The sequence below is a fragment of the Ranitomeya variabilis genome, chromosome 6 (genome assembly GCF_051348905.1).
Source record: "Ranitomeya variabilis isolate aRanVar5 chromosome 6, aRanVar5.hap1, whole genome shotgun sequence".
Lineage (NCBI taxonomy): Eukaryota > Metazoa > Chordata > Amphibia > Anura > Dendrobatidae > Ranitomeya > Ranitomeya variabilis.
The window spans coordinates 398,481,133-398,504,461 of NC_135237.1; the positions used below are offsets into that span (position 1 = coordinate 398,481,133).

The 23,329-nt window shown below is 45.0% G+C and overlaps 2 protein-coding genes across 3 annotated transcripts in view; one reads left to right on the forward strand and one right to left on the reverse strand.

The window, feature by feature from the left end:
• MC5R (melanocortin 5 receptor) overlaps window positions 1-23,329 on the reverse strand; it is a 192,151-nt gene that overhangs the window by 26,996 nt on the left and 141,826 nt on the right. For both annotated transcript variants that reach the window (XM_077267686.1, XM_077267685.1), the window contains exon 2: window positions 9,837-9,936. The gene's annotated coding sequence lies outside the window, so the exon portion shown is untranslated. The remainder of the gene's footprint in view (window positions 1-9,836; window positions 9,937-23,329) is intronic.
• LOC143781196 (uncharacterized) lies at window positions 1,677-3,820 on the forward strand. Its single transcript, XM_077267684.1, has 3 exons — window positions 1,677-1,775; window positions 2,067-2,684; window positions 3,321-3,820. The coding sequence occupies exons 1-3, from the start codon at window positions 1,733-1,735 to the stop codon at window positions 3,338-3,340; spliced, it is 681 nt and encodes a 226-aa protein (XP_077123799.1). The 5' UTR covers window positions 1,677-1,732; the 3' UTR covers window positions 3,341-3,820.

The window sequence follows — 23,329 nt, forward strand, 5'->3', positions numbered from 1 at the left end:
TTAGGAAGGAAGGCTGCCGGAAAGAAGCAGGGCGCGTCCGAGGGTGAGTATATACCTAATAGGAATATACTCACCCTCGGACGCGCCCTGCTTCTTTCCGGCAGCCTTCCTTCCTAAGAATGAGCGCGTGAAGGACCTTAGATGACGTCGCGGCTTGTCCATGTTACATCGTAATCTGACTAAAACCTGGTGGAATGTCAAGACATTGGAGGAATATAAAAAGCAAAATCTAATTCCCAGGGGTTTACGGGTACAGATATTCCCAGCTTGGGAAGTGGACCCGGACTTTAGGGACATCTGGGAAAAGGGACTGCATAAATGTTCATTTATATTAATTGACCTCCTGATTAACCATGACCATACTTTATTGACAACTTTGAAGGACGAGATTAGGAATAAGGAGATAAAACTGGACTCATTTGATAAAGAGAATAAAGTCAAACCATTTAAGGAACATCTCAAATCAATTATAGACAGATTTGAAAAGGATATAATTAGGGGCAAGAAAGATAAATTTCAGAGGGATCGATTAGACTATGCGGAGAATAGGGCCTTTAGATGGTCACACCAGGGAAATAAGAGGTTGGGCAGAAGGAGACAACAAAACCAGGATGCAGATGGTGGTAAAGGGCCCCAGGAAGCCTTATCAAGCGATTTTTTTATCCACCGATACCAGCGACCGCGAAAGCGGCACAGACGGGGGAGGAGGAAGCACGGTGGGCCGCAAGAAAAGGACCGGCCGGGGCAAGGATTGGTCGCCGAGCTTCAAGCGGGTCACCCGCTACAACAACCGCAAGCGCTAGGAGGGGACAGGACACCAGTAGGTACCATGGGTGAGCTTAACATCATTAACCTATCCACCTACAATCTCTCCAATACTGAGAGGAGCCTACTGTCCCGTAGTCTTTCCTTCTCCCCAATGAGTACCCTTGATAAATTCGAGCTAACAAAGGATTTATATCTCTTTTGTAGACAATTGACTTTCAGGTTGCTATACCAGAATCCTGCATTATTGGATGATATGACGGAGACTGACAGACATTTGCTGCGAGACCTAACGGAGCTATTGGAAGAGAATGATAACTATCAAGGTAAGCGCAGATTTAATGGCAGATTACCGTCACAGGCTACTCCTTCATTCACTCTGTTTCCAGCAATACAAATTTTCTACGAAAAAATGAGCAGGGACATTCAAGATCTAAAACTGGACAGAATTGGTCATGGCAACCTAACCTGGCAGGAGAAGCAGGCCCTTAGGGAACTAAAATCTAATGAGTCTTTTGAGATCAAGGAGGCAGATAAGGGGGGCAACATAGTGCTGTGGCCCAAGGATATGTATTGCAATGAAGCCAAAAAACAATTGGGTAATCCACAGCACTATGTTGTCCTACCCTCTGACCCTACTCTGATTTTTAAATCAAGCCTGGATAGGCTTCTGAATAATGCTCATGCTCAGAATATTATCAATAAGAGGGAACTTGAATTCCTGATGGTAAAATACCCGGTGGTTCCCACATTTTACATGTTGCCTAAGGTACACAAATCTGTGACGGAGCCACCGGGTAGACCTATAGTCTCGGGGATCGGTGGGCTCTATGAGAAGTCGTGTATTTATCTTGATTTCTATCTACAGCCAATCGTACTCAAGTTGGACTCGTACATACGTGATTCTTCATTCCTGATCCAACAGCTGGACCCTCTTATACTACCTGAGGATGTCATTCTGGCCACAATGGACGTTGAAGCATTGTACACTAATATTCAGCATGATCTAGGTATTTCAGCTATAGCCTATTTTTTGGATAAATATACAACAGGGAGTAGGGGGCACGACTCCTTTATCTTGGATCTTCTGAAAATGGTTTTGGAAAAGAGCTACTTTACCTTTGATAGGGTTTTCTATAAACAAGTGACTGGAACAGCTATGGGGGCTAGGTGCGCGCCCCCATATGCGAACCTCTTTATGGCATGGTGGGAGGAAACTCAAGTATCTAAGAATCGGCACTTCCAACAAAATGTTTTGAGGTGGTACCGATTCATCGACGATATTGTTGTTTTGTGGACAGGTACGGCAGAGGCGTTTGAAGAGTTCGTCGAGGAACTTAACACGAACCAATGCAATATCCGACTGACATCCAACTACTCCAAAAGTTCGGTGGACTTCCTGGACTTGAAAATCATAGTCAAGGAAAACCGGATTAATACCACTCTCTTCCGGAAACAAACTGCCACGAATAGTGTCTTGCACTACTCCAGTTTCCACCCGAGTCACCTACGTAACAGCATCCCAAAGGGACAGTTTCTCCGAGTAAGGAGAAACTGTAGCACACTAACGGACTTCCATGACGAATCGAGACAGCTCACAAATCGTTTCCATGAACGCGGATATCCACGGAGGATTGTTTCAAGGGCTTTCGAAGCTTCACGACAAAAATCAAGGGAAGAAGTTCTCAAAACACAACAAAGAGCCAGCAAAGACCAATTGAGTCTTGTAGCAAGATACAATAATCAGTGGGATGATGTGCGTCGATTGATGAAGGCCAATTGGGGGATCTTATTGAGTGACTCGAGATTGAGGACACTTGTCCCCAATGGACCACGAATTGTGGCTAGAAGAGCAAGAAATTTGAAGGATCATCTATCTAGGAGCCATTTCAGGAGATGTACATCCAGAACACACTCAGGTAATGTTCTACTTGGTTCGTATCCATGTGGGGGGTGTTCGGTATGTCCAGTTATGGTGGCCGATACTGGTATCTCTGTTCCTTCCCTGCCCTTTCGGGTAAAATCGAGATCCTATTTCAATTGTCGTACACGTAATTTAGTGTATGCCTTGATCTGCGGATGTAACAAAATCTATGTTGGCCAAACGACGCAAGAATTGCGCCGTAGGGTGCAGCAACATGTCTCGAGTATATCCACGGCCAGAAGTGATAGGGATAAAGGCAAACAGATGACCACGGTAGCCACTCACTTTCTGGAACATCATAATGGCAGTTCTAGGACTCTTCGTGTGATGGGATTGGAGGGGGTCACCCCAAACATTAGGGGAGGTAAAATATCAGATGAGCTACTGAGGAGAGAATCTCGGTGGATATACGAGCTGAAGAGCTTGATACCAGGTGGTCTGAATGGCGAGCTCCTATATACAGGTTTTTACAAAAGACTATAGGATTTTCACCTATATGCTATATTGTAAACTGTAACGGGTATGGACTCGGCTTGGTCAAGCTCTTATTCCATTCATGTATTTGATTATTTCTTTGTATATGTTCTTGTCAATTTCTTCCATTCCTACCTCCTTTATTTTACTGTTACAGGTCCAATGGGAAAGAATTAGTGATCCCTTTTATTTACAGCATCTGGCTTTGGGGACGTCTGAACAAGCTGCTTCTAGTTAAAAGGAGTGGATATTGGTCATCTGCAGATGGTTGGATGCCTGCAGGACGGATATATGTACACATCTTATATGACTTCTTGTGGACTATCTATGATTAAAACTAGTATAAATAGTACAAATATATACAATGTATATTCTTCCCTTTTTTTTTGTTTTTGTTTTTTTTTTGTTTTTTTTTCTCAGTCCATTGTTCTACGTGGGGTGTTTTTACATTTCATGTAGACTTACTCTCTGTAAATAAGGGATTCTCCGTTATTTATACTATCTGGTCACCAATCGTACAACATTGATATAGCTTGTTATGCCACCCTATCATTTCTGTCGCCTCTATGTCATGGATACACATTTGACCTCATCCTGGGTCCTTTGTCTTTCCTTGATTTGGATGGGGGAAGTTTACCCCACCCATCAAGAAATAACAATAAGAAAAAACTGAAAATGTATGCGCATACAGATTTCCTGGTCTTATATATCCGGGGTGTCTTTTAGAGGCCTGAATATATAATGGCATATGTCTTTAATTTCGGCATGTCTACCTAATGTCACCTCCTCTCTTTTTGTAGCTCATTTGAGCTTACCATGGGCGGGATCAAACTCGCGACCGCTCGGGTCTATGGACTATGTATACACGAGTGGTTATCGTTTGGTGCCACCACTCAGACTACTGATTGGAGGCACGGTAATTCCTTTAGCCCTATTTGTTGTATGGAGTTAGATCTATTATTATCCTATTGTAGGCTCATTGTTAATGAGTGCAGGTGCACCTGCACAGTAGTTACTGGCAGACGCCGAAAACAGAGGGCCATGTCTTCTACTGCTCATAGTGCTGCTCACACCTGGTAGGTGTAAAAAGTAATTATTTAGCTATTTAAGTTGGGAAAATGGACTGCACAAACTATACTGACCTTGAGGAAGACGCTGCGGGCGTCGATACGCGTGGGTCACAACTATGACATAGCCTGTCATTAATCTACATAACCAGCGCTGCTAGGAGCCCTTTTACCACCCGGGTGCTAGGCAGGGTGAGTTGATAGAGCATACAGGGGACCTGAACTTTAGGGTTTGGTTATCCATGCTGTGTCCAGTATGCCTTTAGGTGCATCATGTGCCACCCTATTTTTTGATTTCTTGCTGTGGGGCACAGAACATTGAGGGTGCACCATTTGGTCTGTGGTATTATATAGCACCATATAACGCCCACATGCTGGTCACTATGGTTTTTATGATCTATATATTGGTTGTTTAAGGCTATGTGTTATGTTATAACATTCATTTACTACTTGTATGGACCCGTTACCCCAGGTCACATTTTTTAGGGGGTGTTTTTAAGCATGTTTTTATGTCTTTGTGTGATGTTTTCCTAAATAAAGATGTTATTTGTTTGAACTTGGATTCAGTGTGGTGATCCCAAATTTGTCTGCATACACTTTGTCTTTTTTTGGTTGCGGCTTGTCCATGTGACCGCTTGCGACCAATCACAAGCCGCGACGTCACCGCAGGTCATTCACGCGCTCATTCTTAGGAAGGAAGCCTGCCGGTTAGTACCAGGGCGCGTCCGAGGGTGAGTAGATCAATATTTTTTATTTTGATTCTTTATTTTACACATTAATATGGATCCCAGGGCCTGAAGGAGAGTTTCCTCTCCTTCAGACCCTGGGAACCATAGTATCCCATTGCACTGCATTGGGTTTCGTGTTTCGGCCGACCCCGACCCCGACCCCGACTTTTTTATAGGATCGGCCGATTTCACTCGACCCGACTTTTGAGAAAGTCGGGTTTCGTGAAACCCGACCCGATCCTATAAAAATAAAAGTCGCTCAATCCTAGCAACCAGGAACAAACAATTAATTGGACATATCTGAGTACAAGTACCACGCCTAATCCATTGTATACACCCCTAATGCCAACAAAAATTAATAGAAAGGGCTGAATTGTTGAAACCTTTCCTCCCTGTTGCAAACAATGGGATGATTAGAGTAAGAAAGTGCATAGTGCAAAAAGGTGCCTTTATTTAACTACATGTCCATGTGTGAACTGAGCCGTATGTACTTATATAAAGTATTGTCCCGGTGTCTGTACCCTCAAGAACCCCGACAGCGCCGTTTCGCCATAATGGCTTCCTCGATAGGGGGAGTAGTAGATAGTAGAAGATATCAAATTTTGAGCATGTTAACAAAACAACCTCTCTTTGGTATTTCTTTCCTGTAGATACCTTGCTTGAATTCAGCCTCACTTGATAGTTGGGTTACCTGCATATTTTCAATGTTCACTCTTTCATTGGATATAGTGCTCAGTAGGTACATCTATACCTTCAAATGTCTTTTTAAACCACATCTTTTATTAGGTCTCTGCTAGGTCTCAAATTCTATATCTGTTTATGGAAAGGAGGAACACTGTGACCAAGGACTGCACTTTTTTCTCTGAGGATTTTATTTTTCTGAATGTAAAACACTGAATTATATTTTATTCAGTTAATAGAGCTTACTAAAGAAACATCAAATATAATAAATAAAGTAAACAGATTTGGTAGCCCTGTAATTATAACTAGTGTTGAGCGATACCGTCCGATACTTGAAAGTATCGGTATCGGAAAGTATCGGCCGATACCGGCAAAGTATCGGATCCAATCCAATACCGATACCCGATACCAATACAAGTCAATGGGACTCATGTATCGGACGGTATCCCTGATGGTTCCCAGGGTCTGAAGGAGAGGAAACTCTCCTTCAGGCCCTGGGAACCATATTAATGTGTAAAATAAAGAATTAAAATAAAAAATATTGCTATACTCACCTCTCCGACGCAGCCTGCACCTTACCGAGGGAACCGGCAGCGTTGTTTGCTTAAAATTTGCGCTTTAACTTCCTTACGCGAAGTCCCGGCTTGTGATTGGTCGCGCGCCGCCCATGTGGCCGGGACGCAACCAATCACAGCAAGCCGTGACGTAATTTCAGGTCCTTCAGGATTTTAAAATTACGTTCCGGCGTTGTGATTGGTTGCGTCGCAGTCACATGGGCGACGCAACCAATCACAAGCCGTGACGTCACGGGAGGCTGGACACGCGCGCATTTTAAAATGACTTAGTCATAGCCAAAGCTAACAGACAGTTCTCCATCCTCCTCCTTCTTGACATGTCCTCTGCCTTCGACACAGTCGATCACTGCCTACTGCTACAGATTCTTTCTTCCCTTGGCATCAAAGACCTTGCCCTGTCCTGGATTGCCTCATACCTTTCCGACCGCACATTTAGTGTTTCCCTCTCCCACACCACCTCCTCATCCCACCCTCTCTCTGTTGGAGTCCCTCAAGGCTCTGTCCTAGGGCCCCTACTTTTTTCCATCTATACCCTTGGCCTAGGACAACTCATAAAGTCCCATGGCTTCCAGTACTACCTGTATGCAGGCGACACTCAGATCTACCTCTCTGGCCCAGATGTCACCTCTCTGCTGTCCAGAATCCCGAAGTGTCTGTCAGCCATATCCTCCTTCTTCACCTCTCGCTTCCTAAAACTCAATGTAGACAAAACCAAACTCATCATCTTTCCCCCATCTCACGTAGCCCCCTACCTGACCTATCTATTATGGTAAATGGCATCACGCTCTCTCCCGCACCTGAAATCCGCTGCCTCAGGGTAACTCTCGACTCTGCCCTGTCCTTCAAACCACACGTCCAAACTCTTGCCACCTCCTGTCGCCTCCAACTCAAAAATATTGCCAGAATCCGTCCCTTCCTCAACCCACAATCTACCAAAACTCTTGTGCATGCCCTCATCATCTCCCGCCTCGACTACTGCAACACCCTCCTCTGTGGCCTCCCCGCTAACTCTCTTGCACCACTCCAGTCTGTCCTCAACTCTGCTGCCCGGCTAATCTACCTCTCTCCTCGCTACTCCCCTGCTTCTCCCCTCTGCAAATTTCTCCACTGGCTCCCAATTCTCCAACGAATCCAGTTCAAACTACTAACACTGATCTACAAAGCCATCCACAAACTGTGCCCTCCCTATATCTCTGAACTAATCTCCCAATATCTTCCCTCACGTAATCCTTTCCTCCCAAGACCTCCTTCTCTCCTCCACACTTATTCGTACCTCACACAACCGCATCCAAGATTTCTCCCGAATATCCCCCATCCTCTGGAATTCCATGCCTCATCACGTCCGACTATCCACCACCCTTGGATCCTTCAGACGGAACCTGAAAACCCATCTCTTCAAGAAAGTTTACAGCCTGCAATAACCATTCTGCCGCCTCACCATAGCCAGAGCCGCCGCCTCTCCATCGCCAGAGCCACCGCATCGCCATCGACTCGCCCCCTACCTTCTGTCTCTTCCCCACTATCCCATAGAATGTAAGTCCGCAAGGACATGGTCCTCTCCCCTCTATACCAGTCTGTCACTGTAAACGTGTTTACTGTAAACTATATCTGTAACTCTGTATGTAACCCCTTTCTCATGTACAGCACCATGGAATTAATGGTGCTATATAAATAAATAATAATAATAATAATAAAGCACAAACTTTATTTGGGAATTTGGGAAACCCAGTTAATTAGCAAAAGCAAAAAGTCATTAAAACATATCACAACCAAAGCTTGTGTTATAGGCGTTGGATTCGTCAAAGACTCATATTAAGCCACATAATATATATGTAGGGATACAGATTTTGAGCTTAGCCTAAAGAGAATCTGTCAGCAGGATTTAGATATGTAATTTCACAGCTGAATGATGAAGGTGGAGAAACTCTGATTCCCGAGATGTGTCACTTAATAGGCTGTGTTTTGCTGTTTCAATAAAATCAGTATTTTATTAGCAGCATATTATCCTGTCATCTGCTCTGTATAACCCTGCCCCCATCATCGATTAGCAGCTTTTTGTCACTGTACAGTGGGCGGGGTTATACAGAGCTCAGCATTTGCGCACTGCTAGATCTGTAGCACAGAAAACAGTAATTGTATAAAAAGGACAACATGTAGCCCAGTATGTGACATATTGCATGAATCTGGGTCTCCGCCCCAACATTATTCTGCTCTTGAATTACATAGCAAAAACCTGGTGACTAGTGTTGAGCGATACCTTCCGATATGCAAAGGTATCGGTATCGGATTGGATCGGCCGATATCCAAAAAATATCGGATATCGCCGATACCGATACCCGATACCAATGCATATCAATGGGACACAAAATATCGGAATGGTTCCCAGGGTCTGAAGGAGAGGAAACTCTCCTTCAGGCCCTGGGATCCATATTCATGTATAAAATAAAGAATAAAAATAAAAAATATTGATATACTCACCCCTCTGACGGCCCCGGCTCTCACCGGTCCAAGCGTCTGCCTCCGTTCCTAAGAATGCAGAGTGAAGGACCTTCGATGACGTCACGGCTTGTGATTGGTTGCATGACCGCTCATGTGACCGCTCACGCGACCAATCACAAGCCGCGACGTCATCGAAGGTCATTCACTCCCTGCATTCTTAGGAACTGAGGCACCGCTAAGCACCAGGGTCCGCCGGAGGGGTGAGTATATCAATATTTTTTATTTGTATTATTTATTTTTTACATGAATATGGATCCCAGGGCCTGAAGGAGAGTTTCCTCTCCTCCAGACCCTGGGAACCATACGCACCGCACACTTCCGATTCCGATTTCCGATATCGCAAAAATATCGGAACTCGGTATCGGAATTCCGATACAGCAAATATCGGCCGATACCCGATACTTGCAGTATCGGAATGCTCAACACTACTGGTGACATATTCCCTTTAAATATGATGAATTGTTAAGAAATTTGATTTTCAGTCTTTTCATTTACAGAAGCTATAGCTTTCCCAAGACATGAGGGATATTTAGCTTTCCCAATTTATCTGGGGAATTGCTTTGTAGATCTAATAACATAGCTAATGCTGGAAGAATCCTGGAATAGTGAAGTACCACAGCAATTAAGCTTCACACACATGTTTACTAAGTTCACTTTATAATACTCACTTTTATTATACTATAAACAGCATATATAGATGTGTTTGGCTCTTGCCCAACTCAAGTGCTGCCTCATCAGCTTCATCTGGGATGAGAAGAGAGACTAGCACTGGTACAGAGTGGGTGCCTTAGAAAGCTAGCAGTGGCCCGGGGAGGATCTGCCGTGGTATGGATAATTAAGGGACTGGATGGCTATGACATTTTATTGCTTAAACACCTTCCCTACCCATCTAGTTATTGTTGTTTAGGGCTGGGAGACCCTCAGAGCGTATTTAAAGGGTTTTGATGGCAATTGGGACACAATCAAATTGAATCGAGTAAATTTGATTCAAATTGAATTTTAGAGCTGAATTTTACTGAATCTCCCCAATTTGAATTTTGACAGATTTGCAACCTAAGTGAACATGACATATGAATCAAACTGAACATGACAATGCAAATGAGAGCTCTGAAGTATACTTCACCTGTGTTTCAGTATTTTCAGATAGAAGTGGAAAACCATCATTGACCAGATCATAGTTGGACATTAATTTGTCAACAGAATGAATCAGTAATGAGGCTCACCTGAAAAGAAAAGCAACAATAGCCTTTGAAACATAGCTGTAAAAAGATTTAAAGGGCACATGAAGGACAAATTAGACAGAAATTCCAAGACAATACAGCATAGGCAAAAAGTCTGGATTATTACCAACTGTCTTATATTAAGTAGAATTTGCTTTTCAGGCTTCAAATATATCCCTGGATTTAGCACCCATCTTATAATCATTTTTATCTCAAGTAAAACTGTGGTGACATCACATTTAATCTGAGTTATCCAGACATATTATTTCAGAAGGCCCAGGGACATGAGCTTGAGTTCATGGTCCATTCAGTCTTTCTAAAGATAGCTGGGCCTGCGGGCGAGAGCATCCACTAGCCCTGTATCTCTACAAAGGCATTTAGATATGTATTAAACTTTTTCAAATAATCAAATATTAAGCATCATGTGGCAGAGAGTTCTATAGTTTACTACTCTTATGTTAAAATGTTATGCTATTAATCACAAATGTGCATGCAATGAGTGCATTAGAAACTATCTATTGCTGCCTCCAGCCATTTCCAAAACTACTACAGTCCTCTACTGTATAATTTGGCCGCAGTTGTGAATTCCCAGTTCACACAGCATCTTCTGTGTGGGCTGGACGTTATTTTGTCAATTGAAATCTATCAAATTCAGAATGAGAATGTAAGAGCTTACCACTAGACGTGAGCGAATGTGTTTGTAAAACGTTCACCAATCTCAAATTCGGCACGAACGTAGTACATTCAAATTCGTGTTCGCTTTCACAAGCATTTTTACTCAGAGTTGGCAAAAGATGGTCACAGTTCGGTAAATCATTGCGTTTCCACTAATGATTTTGTATGACTTTGGATACAAGAGTGCTGCTGTATTATGAACAGGGAAGGGGGGGCGAGGGAATGTGTTTGATGAGGGGAAGGGGAGCGGAACGGTTAAAGGAGCATCTCAAGAGATTACAGGAGCAGCACACACTTTTTTTAACTTAACTTTATGTGTGTTGATGCCGGCAACCAATCAGGGCATAGAACCCATCCACTACATCATGACACAAGGTCTTCTGTGATTGGTTGCCGAAGTCACATGTCCCTGGCCATATAAAAAGCGGACATCTTGTTTTGCTGGCGCCATTTGCTCAGTGTCACAGTGCAGAGAGGTTACTCCTCCGCTAGTGCTGGTGCTGCTGAAAGTGAACTTGTCAATGAAAGAGATAGGATTCTGTCCAGTGAGAAATCAATCTTCCAGCATCGAAGTACATTATTTAAAAATGATGTGGCAGTCTCCAGAAGCCCCATTTGCTACTCCAAATCATGTGTGCCAACACTGTATTTTAGTGGCAAATCAGAAGGCCAGATTTCCTCTTAAAAATTGTTAGGCCTAATATAGTGTTGCAGCCACAAGGCCCAATAAGCTGCTCCAAATCATTTGTGCTAAAACTGTGTTTCAGTAGCAAGTCAGAAGGCAAGATTTTCGCTTAAAAATATCTTTGCATAATATAGTCGTGCAGCCACAAGTTCCAATTAACTGCTTCAAATCGTTTGTGCTAAAACTGTGTTTCAGTGGCAAATCAGGAGAGATTTCAATGCAAAAATTGTTAGTCCTAATATAGTGTGGCAGCCACAAGGCCCAATTAGCTACTTAGGGGCAGCACGACTGCTTAGTGGTTAGCACTGCAGCCTTGCAGCGCTGGAGTCCTGGGTTCAAATACCACCAAGGACAACTACTGCAAAGAGTTTGTATGTTCTCTCCGGGTTTGCTCTTAGCACTCCAGTTTCCTCCCACATTCCAAATACATACTGATAGGGAATTTAGGTTGTGAGCCCCAATGGAGATAGAAATGATAATGTCTGTAAAGAGCTATATAAAAATAAAGAATATTATTATTACTCTAAATCGTTTATTCTAAAACTGTGTTTTAGTGGAAAATCAGATGGCCAGATTTTCATAAAAAAGTTGTTAGACCTTATATAGTGATGCAGCCACGAGGCCCAATTAGCTACTCCAAATCATTCATACTAAAACTGTTTCAATGACTAATCAGAAGGCTAGGTTTCCACTTAAAAATCGTTAGGCATAGCAGTGTTGTTCAGGCACACTAAGGCTTCTTTCACACTAGCGACGGCACGGGCCGTCGCTATGCGTCGGCCCGACGTGCCGACGGGCGTTGTGAAAGTGATGCCCGACGTGGGCAGCGAAAGCAGTCTTACGACGCTTCCGCTGGCCCATTGAAAGGACCGGGGAGGAGGGGGCGGAGTTTCGGCCACGCATGCGCGGTCGAAAATTGCGGACACGACGCGCAAAAAAATCATTACATGTAACTTTTTTGTGCCGACGGTCTGCCAAAACACGATGCAACCATCGCATGACGGTTGCGACGTGTGGCCATACGTCGCAATGCGTCGCTAATGTAAATCTATGGAGAAAAAACGCATCCTACGGACAACTTTGCAGGATGCGTTTTTTCTCCTAAACGACGCATTGCGACGTACAGCAAACAACGCTAGTGTGAAAGTAGCCTAAGAAATTAAGTAGTGACTGTTCATCTAGTGACAGGTGACTGACAGCTATTGGGCTAAGTTTGTGAAACAGCAGGGTACCAGAAGGGAAGACTACTTACATGGGTGGGAAAAAGCAAGGTCACGGTGAAAGGGGGAATAGACTGTGTGTTCGACGTGTACGTGGGTTAGGTGTTGATATGAATGAAAGCTCAAATGAACAAACACCATCTTGTTTTATCCAAAGACTACAGACAACATCTGTTACTGGCCAGCCTACTCGAATCCCTTTATTTGGCAGCCTCAAAGCGGTACGCCTTGTAATTGAAGATCAAAAGGAGCATGTGCTACAGTGGATGGCAAGTGCTGCATCAAGTGGCATTTAATCATCTTCCTCCACCTTAACATCACACACAGTACAATTCTCAGAGGTGGCAACCCAATCATCCTTGTTTCCCCCAGCGTCAAAAATTTCCAAACTCCCAACTGACTGTGGGGAACCTCAGATGGGCCATTCTGAAGAGCTGTTCACACATTGTATATCATGGGCATCAGAGGTCTGCTCTGAAGAATCACATAATCCAGAGTAGGAAAACATCTGCATCTATGCCCAGCATTTTTTCAAGTTTGATCCGGGGCTGGACAAAGTGGGTCTGAGCAGAATCCAGACCCTCGTCACTATACGTTAACTACCAAGGGTGGAGGTGATCCTTATGAGACTGAGAAACCAGAGGCGCAAGCAGACTATACTGTTGTGTAGAGGTCTCCACATTCACCCATGCATACAGACATTAGCCTTAGGTAAATGTTCACATTTGGACAGGGAGGTCAGGGACCCATCAGATTAATGAGGCCACCTTGACGAAGGTTGATGGGCTCACACTATTCTGTGCAAAGCATCTTATAAATATTTTTCCTAATGTTCAAAAAGCCATTTTGCTATTCATATTTCATGTATTTCATATTCGACATGCTTTGGCACGATAGAGTGCAACCTTTTTTTGTATATTGTATATGGAGGTAGCTGCTCCTGGTATGCACCTATTCACACTAGTTTGGATGTGCTAGTCGTTTTTCTGCCGCATCTATACTGTGGTGTCAGGGCAGAGAGAGGAGATTGGTGACTCTCAGGGTGAGGAGAGTGAGAACAGAGAGGATGATGATGTGGTTGTAGATCCCACTTGGTGTGAACCCAGATGTATGCAGCTGTGTAGCTCTTCAGAGGAGGTGGAGGAATATCAGGTGGTCACATTGCAGCTTCCCACACAGATACAAAGTAATGCAACCACGACAAGCACTGCATCCTCAACCCAAACTCTGGCTGTGTGCAGTTCGCAGGGGCGGCAAGGGTTGCCGCAAAGGATGACCTAATACACACTATTACAGTCAAAAGTTGCAATAATTTTTCGACATGCATGAACCAGTACATGAATGATCAACATGCGTAAGGCTGCCTTCACACTAGCAGTATTTGGTCAGTATTTTATATCAGTATTTGTAAGCCAAAACCAGGAGTGGGTGATAAATGCAGAAGTGGTGCATATGTTTCTGTTATACTTTTCCTCCGTTTGTTCCACTCCTGGTTTTGGCTTACAAATACTGATGTAAAATACTGACCAGATACTGCTAGTGTGATGGCAGCCTTAGTGTGAGAATCTGTGTAAAATGCAGACTAGCAGGCCTCGCCAACCACCGGCTGTCCCAACAATCTCATCTGCTGCTTCTTCCTCCTCCATTACCATTCCAAATCTTCTCACACAGGTCTCTGGCCGTAGAAGCTACAACTGTTTACCATCAATAGTCGGGGTGAGTGAGAGCCTGTCAGCTATTACGGAAGTAGACATGACTGAGGCTTTTGTGTTATCTAGCACAACACATCTTTTTGAATCCATCACAATATCTCCGCCTGCATCTCACTCTCAGTCCCACATTTTTTCCCGTTATCCATACTCAGCACAACAGCCAGCTCTCAGTCCCGAAGTTGTGGTAACGTAAAAGAATGTTTCCTCCTACACGTGACAAAACTAAAAACATGAAATCCACCATCCTCAATCTGTTGGCCACAGAAATGCAGCCTTTTGCGCCTGGTGGATACAGATGTTGCCAAAAGTAGATAGCCGTCAAAGTCCCCCGGTACCAGTTGCCCAGATGCCATTATTTCTCTAAAAAAACTGTGCCTGCACTGCACCAGCATGTCACCGACAACATCACCCATTCCCTGAAAAAATCTATATCTGTTGCATATCACCACTGACATCTGGAAGAGCAAACATGGGCAGGGACGTTACATCTTAGTAACTAGGCACTGGGTGGCTCTGGTGGCAGTGGGGTCCGGCAGTAAAGGGGCTGCTCCACAAGTCTTTGAATCCCCAAGGCTTGCGGGACAGACCTCTGTATCTAACACTTATTCCACTGCTTCTGCCTCCTTCACCTCCTCTAGGGCCTCATCCTGTGCCATCAAACTCCCTAAATCAGACACGCGCTCCAACAGTGCAGATAGAATCTCCCCCCACCTCTGTTATATGTAGCCATGGCTCACCATGATCAGGCATCATTAAATTAATATGCCTTGCAGATCACAGTTCAAAACAGCTGACATGTCCCAACTTTGATGCAGGCTCACTGCCGGACCCCGCATGAAAGCGGGGGTTCTGCCATTGGACGTACTATTTCGTCCGATGGCAGAAAGAGGTTAAAGAAAATTTTTAAAACTGTAATTTTCATAGCCTTTACATAGGATGGGTCATTTTTAGTGTTGAGCATTCCAATACTGCAAATATTGGGTATCGGACGATATTCGCTGTATTGGAATTCCGATACCGAGTTCCGATATTTTTGCGATATCGGAAATCGGAATCGGAAGTTTCTATAGTGGAATTATGCAGTATAATGAAGTGTGGGTGGTGGGTGGGCAGTGCGTGAGCGGAGACTGCGTGTGTGTGTGTGCGCGTGTGTGAGCGGTGTCTGTGCGTGACCGTGGGGCTCACTGCGTGTGTGCCGGGGCTTTATGCGGCGTGCGGAGTGTCTCTGTGCGGCGTGCGTGGTGTCTCACTGCGGCATGCGGGGTGTCTCTCTGCGGCGTGCGGGGTGTCTGCGGCGTGCGGGGGGGGTCTCTGTGCAGCATGCGGGGTGTCTCTGCGGCGTGCGGGGTTTCTGTGGGGCGTGCAGGGTGTCTCTGCGGTGTGCGTACTACAAGTCCCATCGGACGATGCCTACTACACTGACAGTGATTGACACATTAGCCAATGATGGGACACTAGTAGTCCCATCATCCGGCTAATGTGTTGAATGAAAAAAAAATACTCCATACATACATACATACATGCTACATACATACATGCTACATACATACATGCTACATACATGCTACATACATACATGCTACATACATACTGCATACATACATACTTACATACTACATACATACTACATACATACATGCTACATACATGCTACATACACTCATACTGCATACATGCTACATACATGCTACATACATACATACATGCATGCTACATACATGCTACATACATACATACATACATGCATGCCACATACATGCTACATACATACTACATACATACTACATACATACTGCGTACATACATACATACATACTACATACATACTGCATACATACAGCATACATAGAGACCCCCCCATGCCGCACAGAGACCCCCCACGCCGCACAGAGACCCCCCACGCCACACAGAGACCCCCCATGCCGCACAGAGACCCCCCCACGCTGCACAGAGACACCCCCCGACGCCGCATAGAGCCCGGGCAGCCCCGGCATGCCGCATAGATCCCCTGCACACCGCATACAGCCCCAGAAGGCACGTACAGATCCCTGGCAGGCCCGCACAGACCCTGCCCGCAGACACAGACACTCAGTGTCCACCCACGTACCACCCACGCACCACCCACACTCTTCCCCCCCTCCGGCACAGCATATAGAAGGACAGAAAGGGGTTATTTACGTTCCGATATTTGTGTCCCATTGACTTGCATTGGTATCGGGTATCGGTATCGGCGATATCCGATATTTTTTGGATATCGGCCGATCCAATCCGATACCGATACTTTTGAATATCGGAAGGTATCGCTCAACACTAGTCATTTTACATCATTTTAAAATCCTAAGTACCTTTGAGTTCTACAAATGTGATTGCAAATTAAATCTCAACTGATAGGGAATCAAAGGGAGCTTTTCTGAATCTGCAAGTAGTTTATTTAAGATTCTACAAAAAAACTCAGCTTTTCTGACTTTTATTAAAGCCCATTTATACAACCACTCTGCCCACAGGCAAATTATTTTCATTTTTTTCCGAACCTAACCAACGTAGAGAGGGAGTGGTCATCCCACTCAAACCATTGTGCAAATTTTCTTAAATCTCAAACTCTAGAAGTCATTTAAATATCACATTTATCTACTTCTTGTGGCTCAGTGCCAAATCATTCTGGGACTCACACAATTCATCACCAACAGTCTTAACAGCACCATACAGCAATTTTCCTTATTGCTGCTTACAGCGAAATAAAGTGAATAATGTTGCTTTAGAATTAGGCTCACACCAGGCATTTTTACACAGATTTTTTTAATGCGTTTCTTCATGCAAATTTTCATCTGCATTTTATAACACCAGGAAATACACAAAAATTGAGCTTAATCCAAGTTGATATACATGTGAAAGCATGTATCAGTATGCAGTAACGGTCGGAGGCAGAGCAAGGGTTAACAAAGGGATTTAATGTAACTGCGTTACTCCAAACAGGGAGAAGACGCATTGCATGTACTTTTTCTTGGGAAATGATAAAAACCTTTTTTGGATAATAAGAAGCCTTGGATCCTACACCCACGGGAATGCAAATAGCCTGGTATAAAGTTTATTGGCTAACACTCCTATGGTTACTTGGTCTGAGTGACATACTAGCTACCAGCAATTTGCAGCATACCTACCACAGAAGAAATCCACCTTTGAACACCTAATAGTCCCAAATGACCTATATGCAAGATATCAAGATGTATAAAAGGTGAGTGCCACCTATATTCCCCATTTAAATCGTCGCGCTTTTATCCTTTCCTCCCCTTTTACCGGAAACTTATCAATCTGGCGTCGTTAAGAAGCAGTCTGTGCGATGATGGCGGTGGTGTTCCAGTTTGAATGCTTGAAGTGTCCGGTGTAGTCCTGCTCTGGATGGGATCCTGGGACGCGATGTCGAATGTGTTCCTGGGATGTCCGGTCGCGGGTCCTGGATCCAAGAGGAGATATGCTGGAGAGGGGACAGTCCTTTCTCTTAAGTGCTGACACAGCACTGGAGTATACGGGAGCAAATATGTCAGGCAGCCGTACCCTGTCTGTGGCCTGCTTGTCCCGTCTTGGAGAGCGCCCCTGCGGTTTGGTTGTGAGGAGGAATAACTCGGGCTCAGTGGCACTACAGGCGTCGGAACTGTCAGGAGTCTCTGGAAGAGTCTCTGCCTAAAGTCTCCGGTAAGCCCATGTGGGCCCCTGTGGCTTGGGCCTACTTTGTCCTGACTGTACGGCACGGGAGACCTCACGCTCAGCCTCCGCACACTACTGCTTCCCGCCACCACTCTACTTTCCCCACTCACTCTTGACCTCTTAAGGTCTCTATGCCCCTTGGTCTTAAGTTCAAAGGTATGTCCGGAGAACAAAATCTTCCCCCCTGCAACTCGGGTGACAGCACCGATAGTTCCGGACTCGTCTCGGACAAGGAATGCCAATTCCGCCTCTCCTCCTTACACATGCAGCACATAAACGGATGTTCACATTGGCCACAAAGCACACAAAACCTACAAGAAACAATATGAGCAAAAAACCCCTCTGCAACTAAATAAGTAAAAAGCAAGTGCATTTAAATAACTCAGGGTTTTTATCAGTTATACTGTTTTTGATCAAAAATAGCATAAAAGCTATCGCACCATCGTCAAGGTGCCCTGATTGGGATCATAAATGCTGTCTAGTATTAAAATCCTTACCATGTGTCAGAGTTGACCTCAGTGTGTAAATAAGGGCAGACAAAAGGACCGGGTCCCAATCTATGGACACCAGTCTGGGGAAGACAGATTTTATAACAGCAGCAGAGTCTTTGAGATTTCAGAAATCCCATGCCCACAGCTTGTTTTTTTTTTGTCTTCAGGAATTTGTGCTTTGCATTTTTTTTTTCACAATGGAGCATGTCACTTCTTTCAGCATTTTTCACCCATTGACATGAATGAGTGGTGAAAAAATGCTGAAAAATCAGGTTTGTTGCATTTCATGTGCAAAAACTTGATTCTATAGAATAGGACTTTTCAACACTAAACTTTATCAGCAGGCACATGAGACAAATCTAGCATACAAAAAACACTGCAAAAATGCAGCAAAAATTGCAAGAAGAACATGTTTTTTTTTCTGCAGTTTCTTTCCCGCCAAGACATCAGGCTCTGTTGCAAAAAAAACTATGAAAAATCACCTAGTGTGAACTTATCCTTAGCGTGTTGGGAGGATTTAGTTATGGGCCATTTTTTCTCTTTCAAAAAGCAGCTTTTGCTAGACCACTATGAATGATGAGTAGTTAGTCAATGACACAAAGACTCAATGGCTTATAACAGGTATTTACAATTATTTAATGTGTCTCTGTAGCCGAAACAATGGTTAACACTGAACTACAACATGAAGATAGCATTTAATACCCACAATATGTTGTGCTTATACAAATTGGTTAATAAGAGGGAAATAGACATACACAGAAAAAATGAAGAATAATAACATACATACACAAACTAAACCTGTAATGTACTGAAAGACTGTAAGGAGATAGACAAGTGAGAAAGCGAACACAGATAATCCCTACCAGAGTGGCTGCAAGCGAATTCTGCCATCTGCTGGTCAAAGACGATAGATATAGTAAAAGAATAAAGAATTGCATTAGTAGGAACTCAAGGGTGAAGTGCATACTTCCTCAGGGAGGAGACTGGAGGAGACCCCAGGTCAGAATATAGCTGTGGCTCAGTTAGTAAATATAAATGGCCCAGGTGCAGGAGTTGGTGCCTGAACCTGAAGCAGGACTGATGTGCGGTAAAGAAAGCAGGCTCGTAGCCAACATTATGAGAGACCAAATTAAGCGACATAATTATATATGAAGAAACACAGATTTTAAACTTAGCCTAAAGAGAATCTGTCAGCAGGTTTTAGCTATTGATTACGGTAACCTTTTAACACCCCCCGTAATAAACAGCAAGACATTACTGACTAGGGCCAGTAACCCCCCCCATGGCGACTGATATAATTAATTACCCCCAACATGCCACATAGCAACATGCCACATGGTAATGGCGGACGCAGGCATAGACGCCACACATCCTCCCAATCCTCCTCTAGCAAACTCCGTTAAACATTCTCGCTACCCCTCTAAAAGTCGTCCCTCCCGTTACCAACACAGGTGCAGCTCACATACGAGCCGCCGCAGATCTAAGGCCTCAGGATGGCTTTCATCAGCCACATCAGAAGGGTCCAACACGTCGCAGAGTCCAGATAGGTGATATCGGCCGCACGACAAATGCCAAAAGTCGCGTGCACCCTCCAAGGCTACCAGCCGGGGAGACCTATTCCCAAGAGCTTCCATCCAAGTCAGCTACCAGGTAGTCACACAAGACAGAGCTGTAACTCCGCCATCACATGGTTGTACTTAGGCTCGAGCCACAACAGTCAGTAATGCGCTCCAATGTTGGCTAACAGCCAGGAATACACCTCTCAATCTTCTCTGGTTTCCAGTCAATGCATTGGCCAGTCCATAGCTGTCCATCCTATGAAATCACCCCTTCAGCATCAGTGGGAGCTGGGGTTCCTCCATGATCGGTTTACACTCCTCCAGAGTCACACAGCGGTGAGTGTTCCAAAGGTAGTGATGAATCATTACGTTACGGGGTTAACATAAAAGAAATGGAGCTAACCTCAGCGATAAAGGGGCTAATTCTACACCTATGGCAACCGAGCGGTACAGCGGAAAACAATACAGCAATACAGTGATCGAGTTTACACAAAGATGCTAGGCGCTGATATAGACCAGGAGACGAGCCAAAAAATCTGGAACAACGATTATGTCGACATATGGTCGTTATTATCATTTGGTCAACAAACTGTAGATAAAGCAAACAAATGGGGATATGATAGAAATAGATCAAGAATAGCATTAACAATTAATAATTGGCTTCTGGCATTTGCACATTTGCAGTATTGGGCTGTATTATGGGCCAGAAGCATCTGGAATGCTGCTCCGAACTATTTATATATCAGGACCTGATATATAGTTCATACAAATTGCATGGCGGTTCTGCCTGGTGGCGGTATGATGAGCAGTTCTGCAGGTGGCTATCCCTACGGCCCGACCTAAGCTGGGGGATGGAAGCAACAGACGTGTGGTTGCAACTGATGCTGTCGCAGAAGCAATCCCCCTTTTCAGCGGTGACTACTAACTACTCCAGAGCCGTAGGTCAAAACTCAGTGGTCATACGAAAACCCAGTGCCTGCTGGCTATTTAATGAGGGAAAAGGTCGTTTCCATGCACTGTGCAAATTCAGACATGACTGCTCAGTTTGTGGGGGGGGAAACCCAGCTTCAATGTGCACTCGTCAGTCATATAAAGCGCCTAAAAGGCAGAACTCCAGTGAGCGTAACCGCGATGGGCCCCTGGCTAGACCTCTATCCTAATAAAGAAGCTGCACGGCAACTACACTTTGGCTTTACGGACGGGTTTTTTATCCCTTTCAAGTTTACGAGAACGCCAACCCTATCTGATAACCTAAAATCTGCTTGTGAATTCCCCGAAATTCTAAAACAAAAAATACAAAAGGAGGTTGAATTACCATATTTTCCGGCGTATAAGACGACTGGGCGTATAAGACGACCCCCCAACTTTTCCAGTTAAAATATAAAATCTTCTTAAAAGTCGGGGGTCTTCTTATATGCCATGTGTCGTCTTATAGGGCCGGTGACTAATGTGCTTTTTTGGGGGGAGTGGTCCCAATGACGAAGAGAGGGGGCTTCTCACAGGAAAGTGTGAGTGCAGTATCCCCCTATTACCGCATTGTGGCAGCATGGGGTCTCTGTGATGGGGCGCGATGGCTCCTCTTTGTGCCGCGTGGGGTTTCTGTGCTGTGGGGCGGCGGCGTATCTTCATGCAGTGTCGGGGCTCTGTGCTGTGGGGTGGCGTATCTTCGTACCATGGGTGCTCTGTGCTGTGTGGCAGCATATCTTTGTGCAGCGTCGGGGCTCCTCTGGCATTTCCTCAAAGCCCGGAGGCACCAGCAGCTCCATTGCTGCGATGCGGTGGCCTCCGGGAAAATGGCCACTGGGGGCGGCACATGCTCAGGTTCAGATCTTGTTCCCAGAAGAAGCGTCCGTCACATACCCGTCTTTCAATAAGGCGGTAGAATTCGTCAACTGCAAGCAAAAACCTAGGGCTGGCAATAGGGTGGAGCAAAAAAGAGGGTTTTGCAGCAATCTACAAAAACCAATGGTGCAAAAGCGATTGGCCAGAGCTATGGACAACATCAAACTGGGGGTGCGATCCAGTCTTATGGGAAATTTTCGCAATAGTGGTGGCTGTTGAGATATGGGCTGATCAGTTGAGAAACGCTAACATTTGTTTCCAAACAAAAAATATGAGAACAACTAAGAGCCTAAACCACATGTCATCTTCATCCTTGCCCATACTCGCCCCCTTACACAGACTAGCGCTGCTATGCTTAGAAAACAATATTTGGTGTAGAGCCACCTTGGTGGCGGAAGTAGATGATAATATCAATAACTCACTGTTATGTTCCGATTGGCAGGCTTTCAGAATCCAGCATCCCAAAGCGCAACCCTGGAGTATTCAGTGTCCACCGTCCCTATGGGATAGAGTGACCAATCACTGATGCCCTTAATCCACGCCTACGTTTCGCTAGCTACGTGGCAGGTCTATGGTAAGGCTTGGGATGAGTGGTGCGCATTAATCCAGGGCAGACCAGTCAATAAATTCAACTGAACAAGAGGTGATGACGGAATTTCTAGTGCGGCTGAAGGAAAGCGGGGAGTAGGGGACGTCGCCACAACATAAATTATCGGGGTTAGCCTTTTTTTTCAACTAATGGAGTGGACCGACTTAACAAAGCTCTTTTTCATTAAGCAAGCCATTAAAGGCTGTTAAAGACTTCAACCAAGCCAAGAATGCTGTCGCCCCATTTCACTGAGACTATTGCACGACATTATCTCAATATCCTCATCAGTCTGCACATCGCGATTAGTGTTGAGCATTCCGATACTGCAAATATCGGGTATCAGCCAATATTCGCTGTATCGGAATTCCGATACCGAGTTCTGATATTTTTGCGATATCGGATACCGGAATCGGAAGTTCCCACAGTGCAATAATGCAGTATAATTGAGTGTGGGAGGTGCGTGGGCAGAGACTGCGTGTCTCTGTGTGGGCGGGGTCTGTGCGGGACCGTGAGTGGTCTGTGCGTGCCTACCAGCGGTCTGTACGGCCTGCTGGGGGGTCTGTGTGGCCTGCCGGGGGTCTGAGCGGCCTGCCGGGGGTCTGTCCGGCCTCTCTGGGGTCTGTGCGGCCTGCGGAGGATATGTACGGCTTGCCAGGGGTCTGTGCGGCCTGCCAGGGGTCTGTGCGGCCTGCCGGGGGGTCTGTGCAGCTTGCCGGGGGTCTGTGTGGCCTGCCGGGAGGTCTGTGCTGCCTGCCGGGGGTCTTTGTGTCTGTGCAGGCATCGTCCGATGGGACTACAAGTCCCATCGGGCTATGCCTGCTACAATGACAGTGATAGACACATTAGCCAATGATGGGACAGTAGTAGTCCCATCATCCGGCAAATGTGTTGAATGTAAAAAAAAAATACTACATACTGTAC

Excerpts from the sequence above, each read along its gene's own strand:
- LOC143781196 (XM_077267684.1), top strand. The coding sequence starts at position 1,733 with ATGGACGTTGAAGCATTGTACACTAATATTCAGCATGATCTAG. Across the intron at positions 1,776-2,066 it reads TAATATTCAGCATGATCTAG|GTACGGCAGAGGCGTTTGAA; the intron begins GTATTTCAGCTA and ends TTTTGTGGACAG. Across the intron at positions 2,685-3,320 it reads TACATCCAGAACACACTCAG|GTCCAATGGGAAAGAATTAG; the intron begins GTAATGTTCTAC and ends TTACTGTTACAG.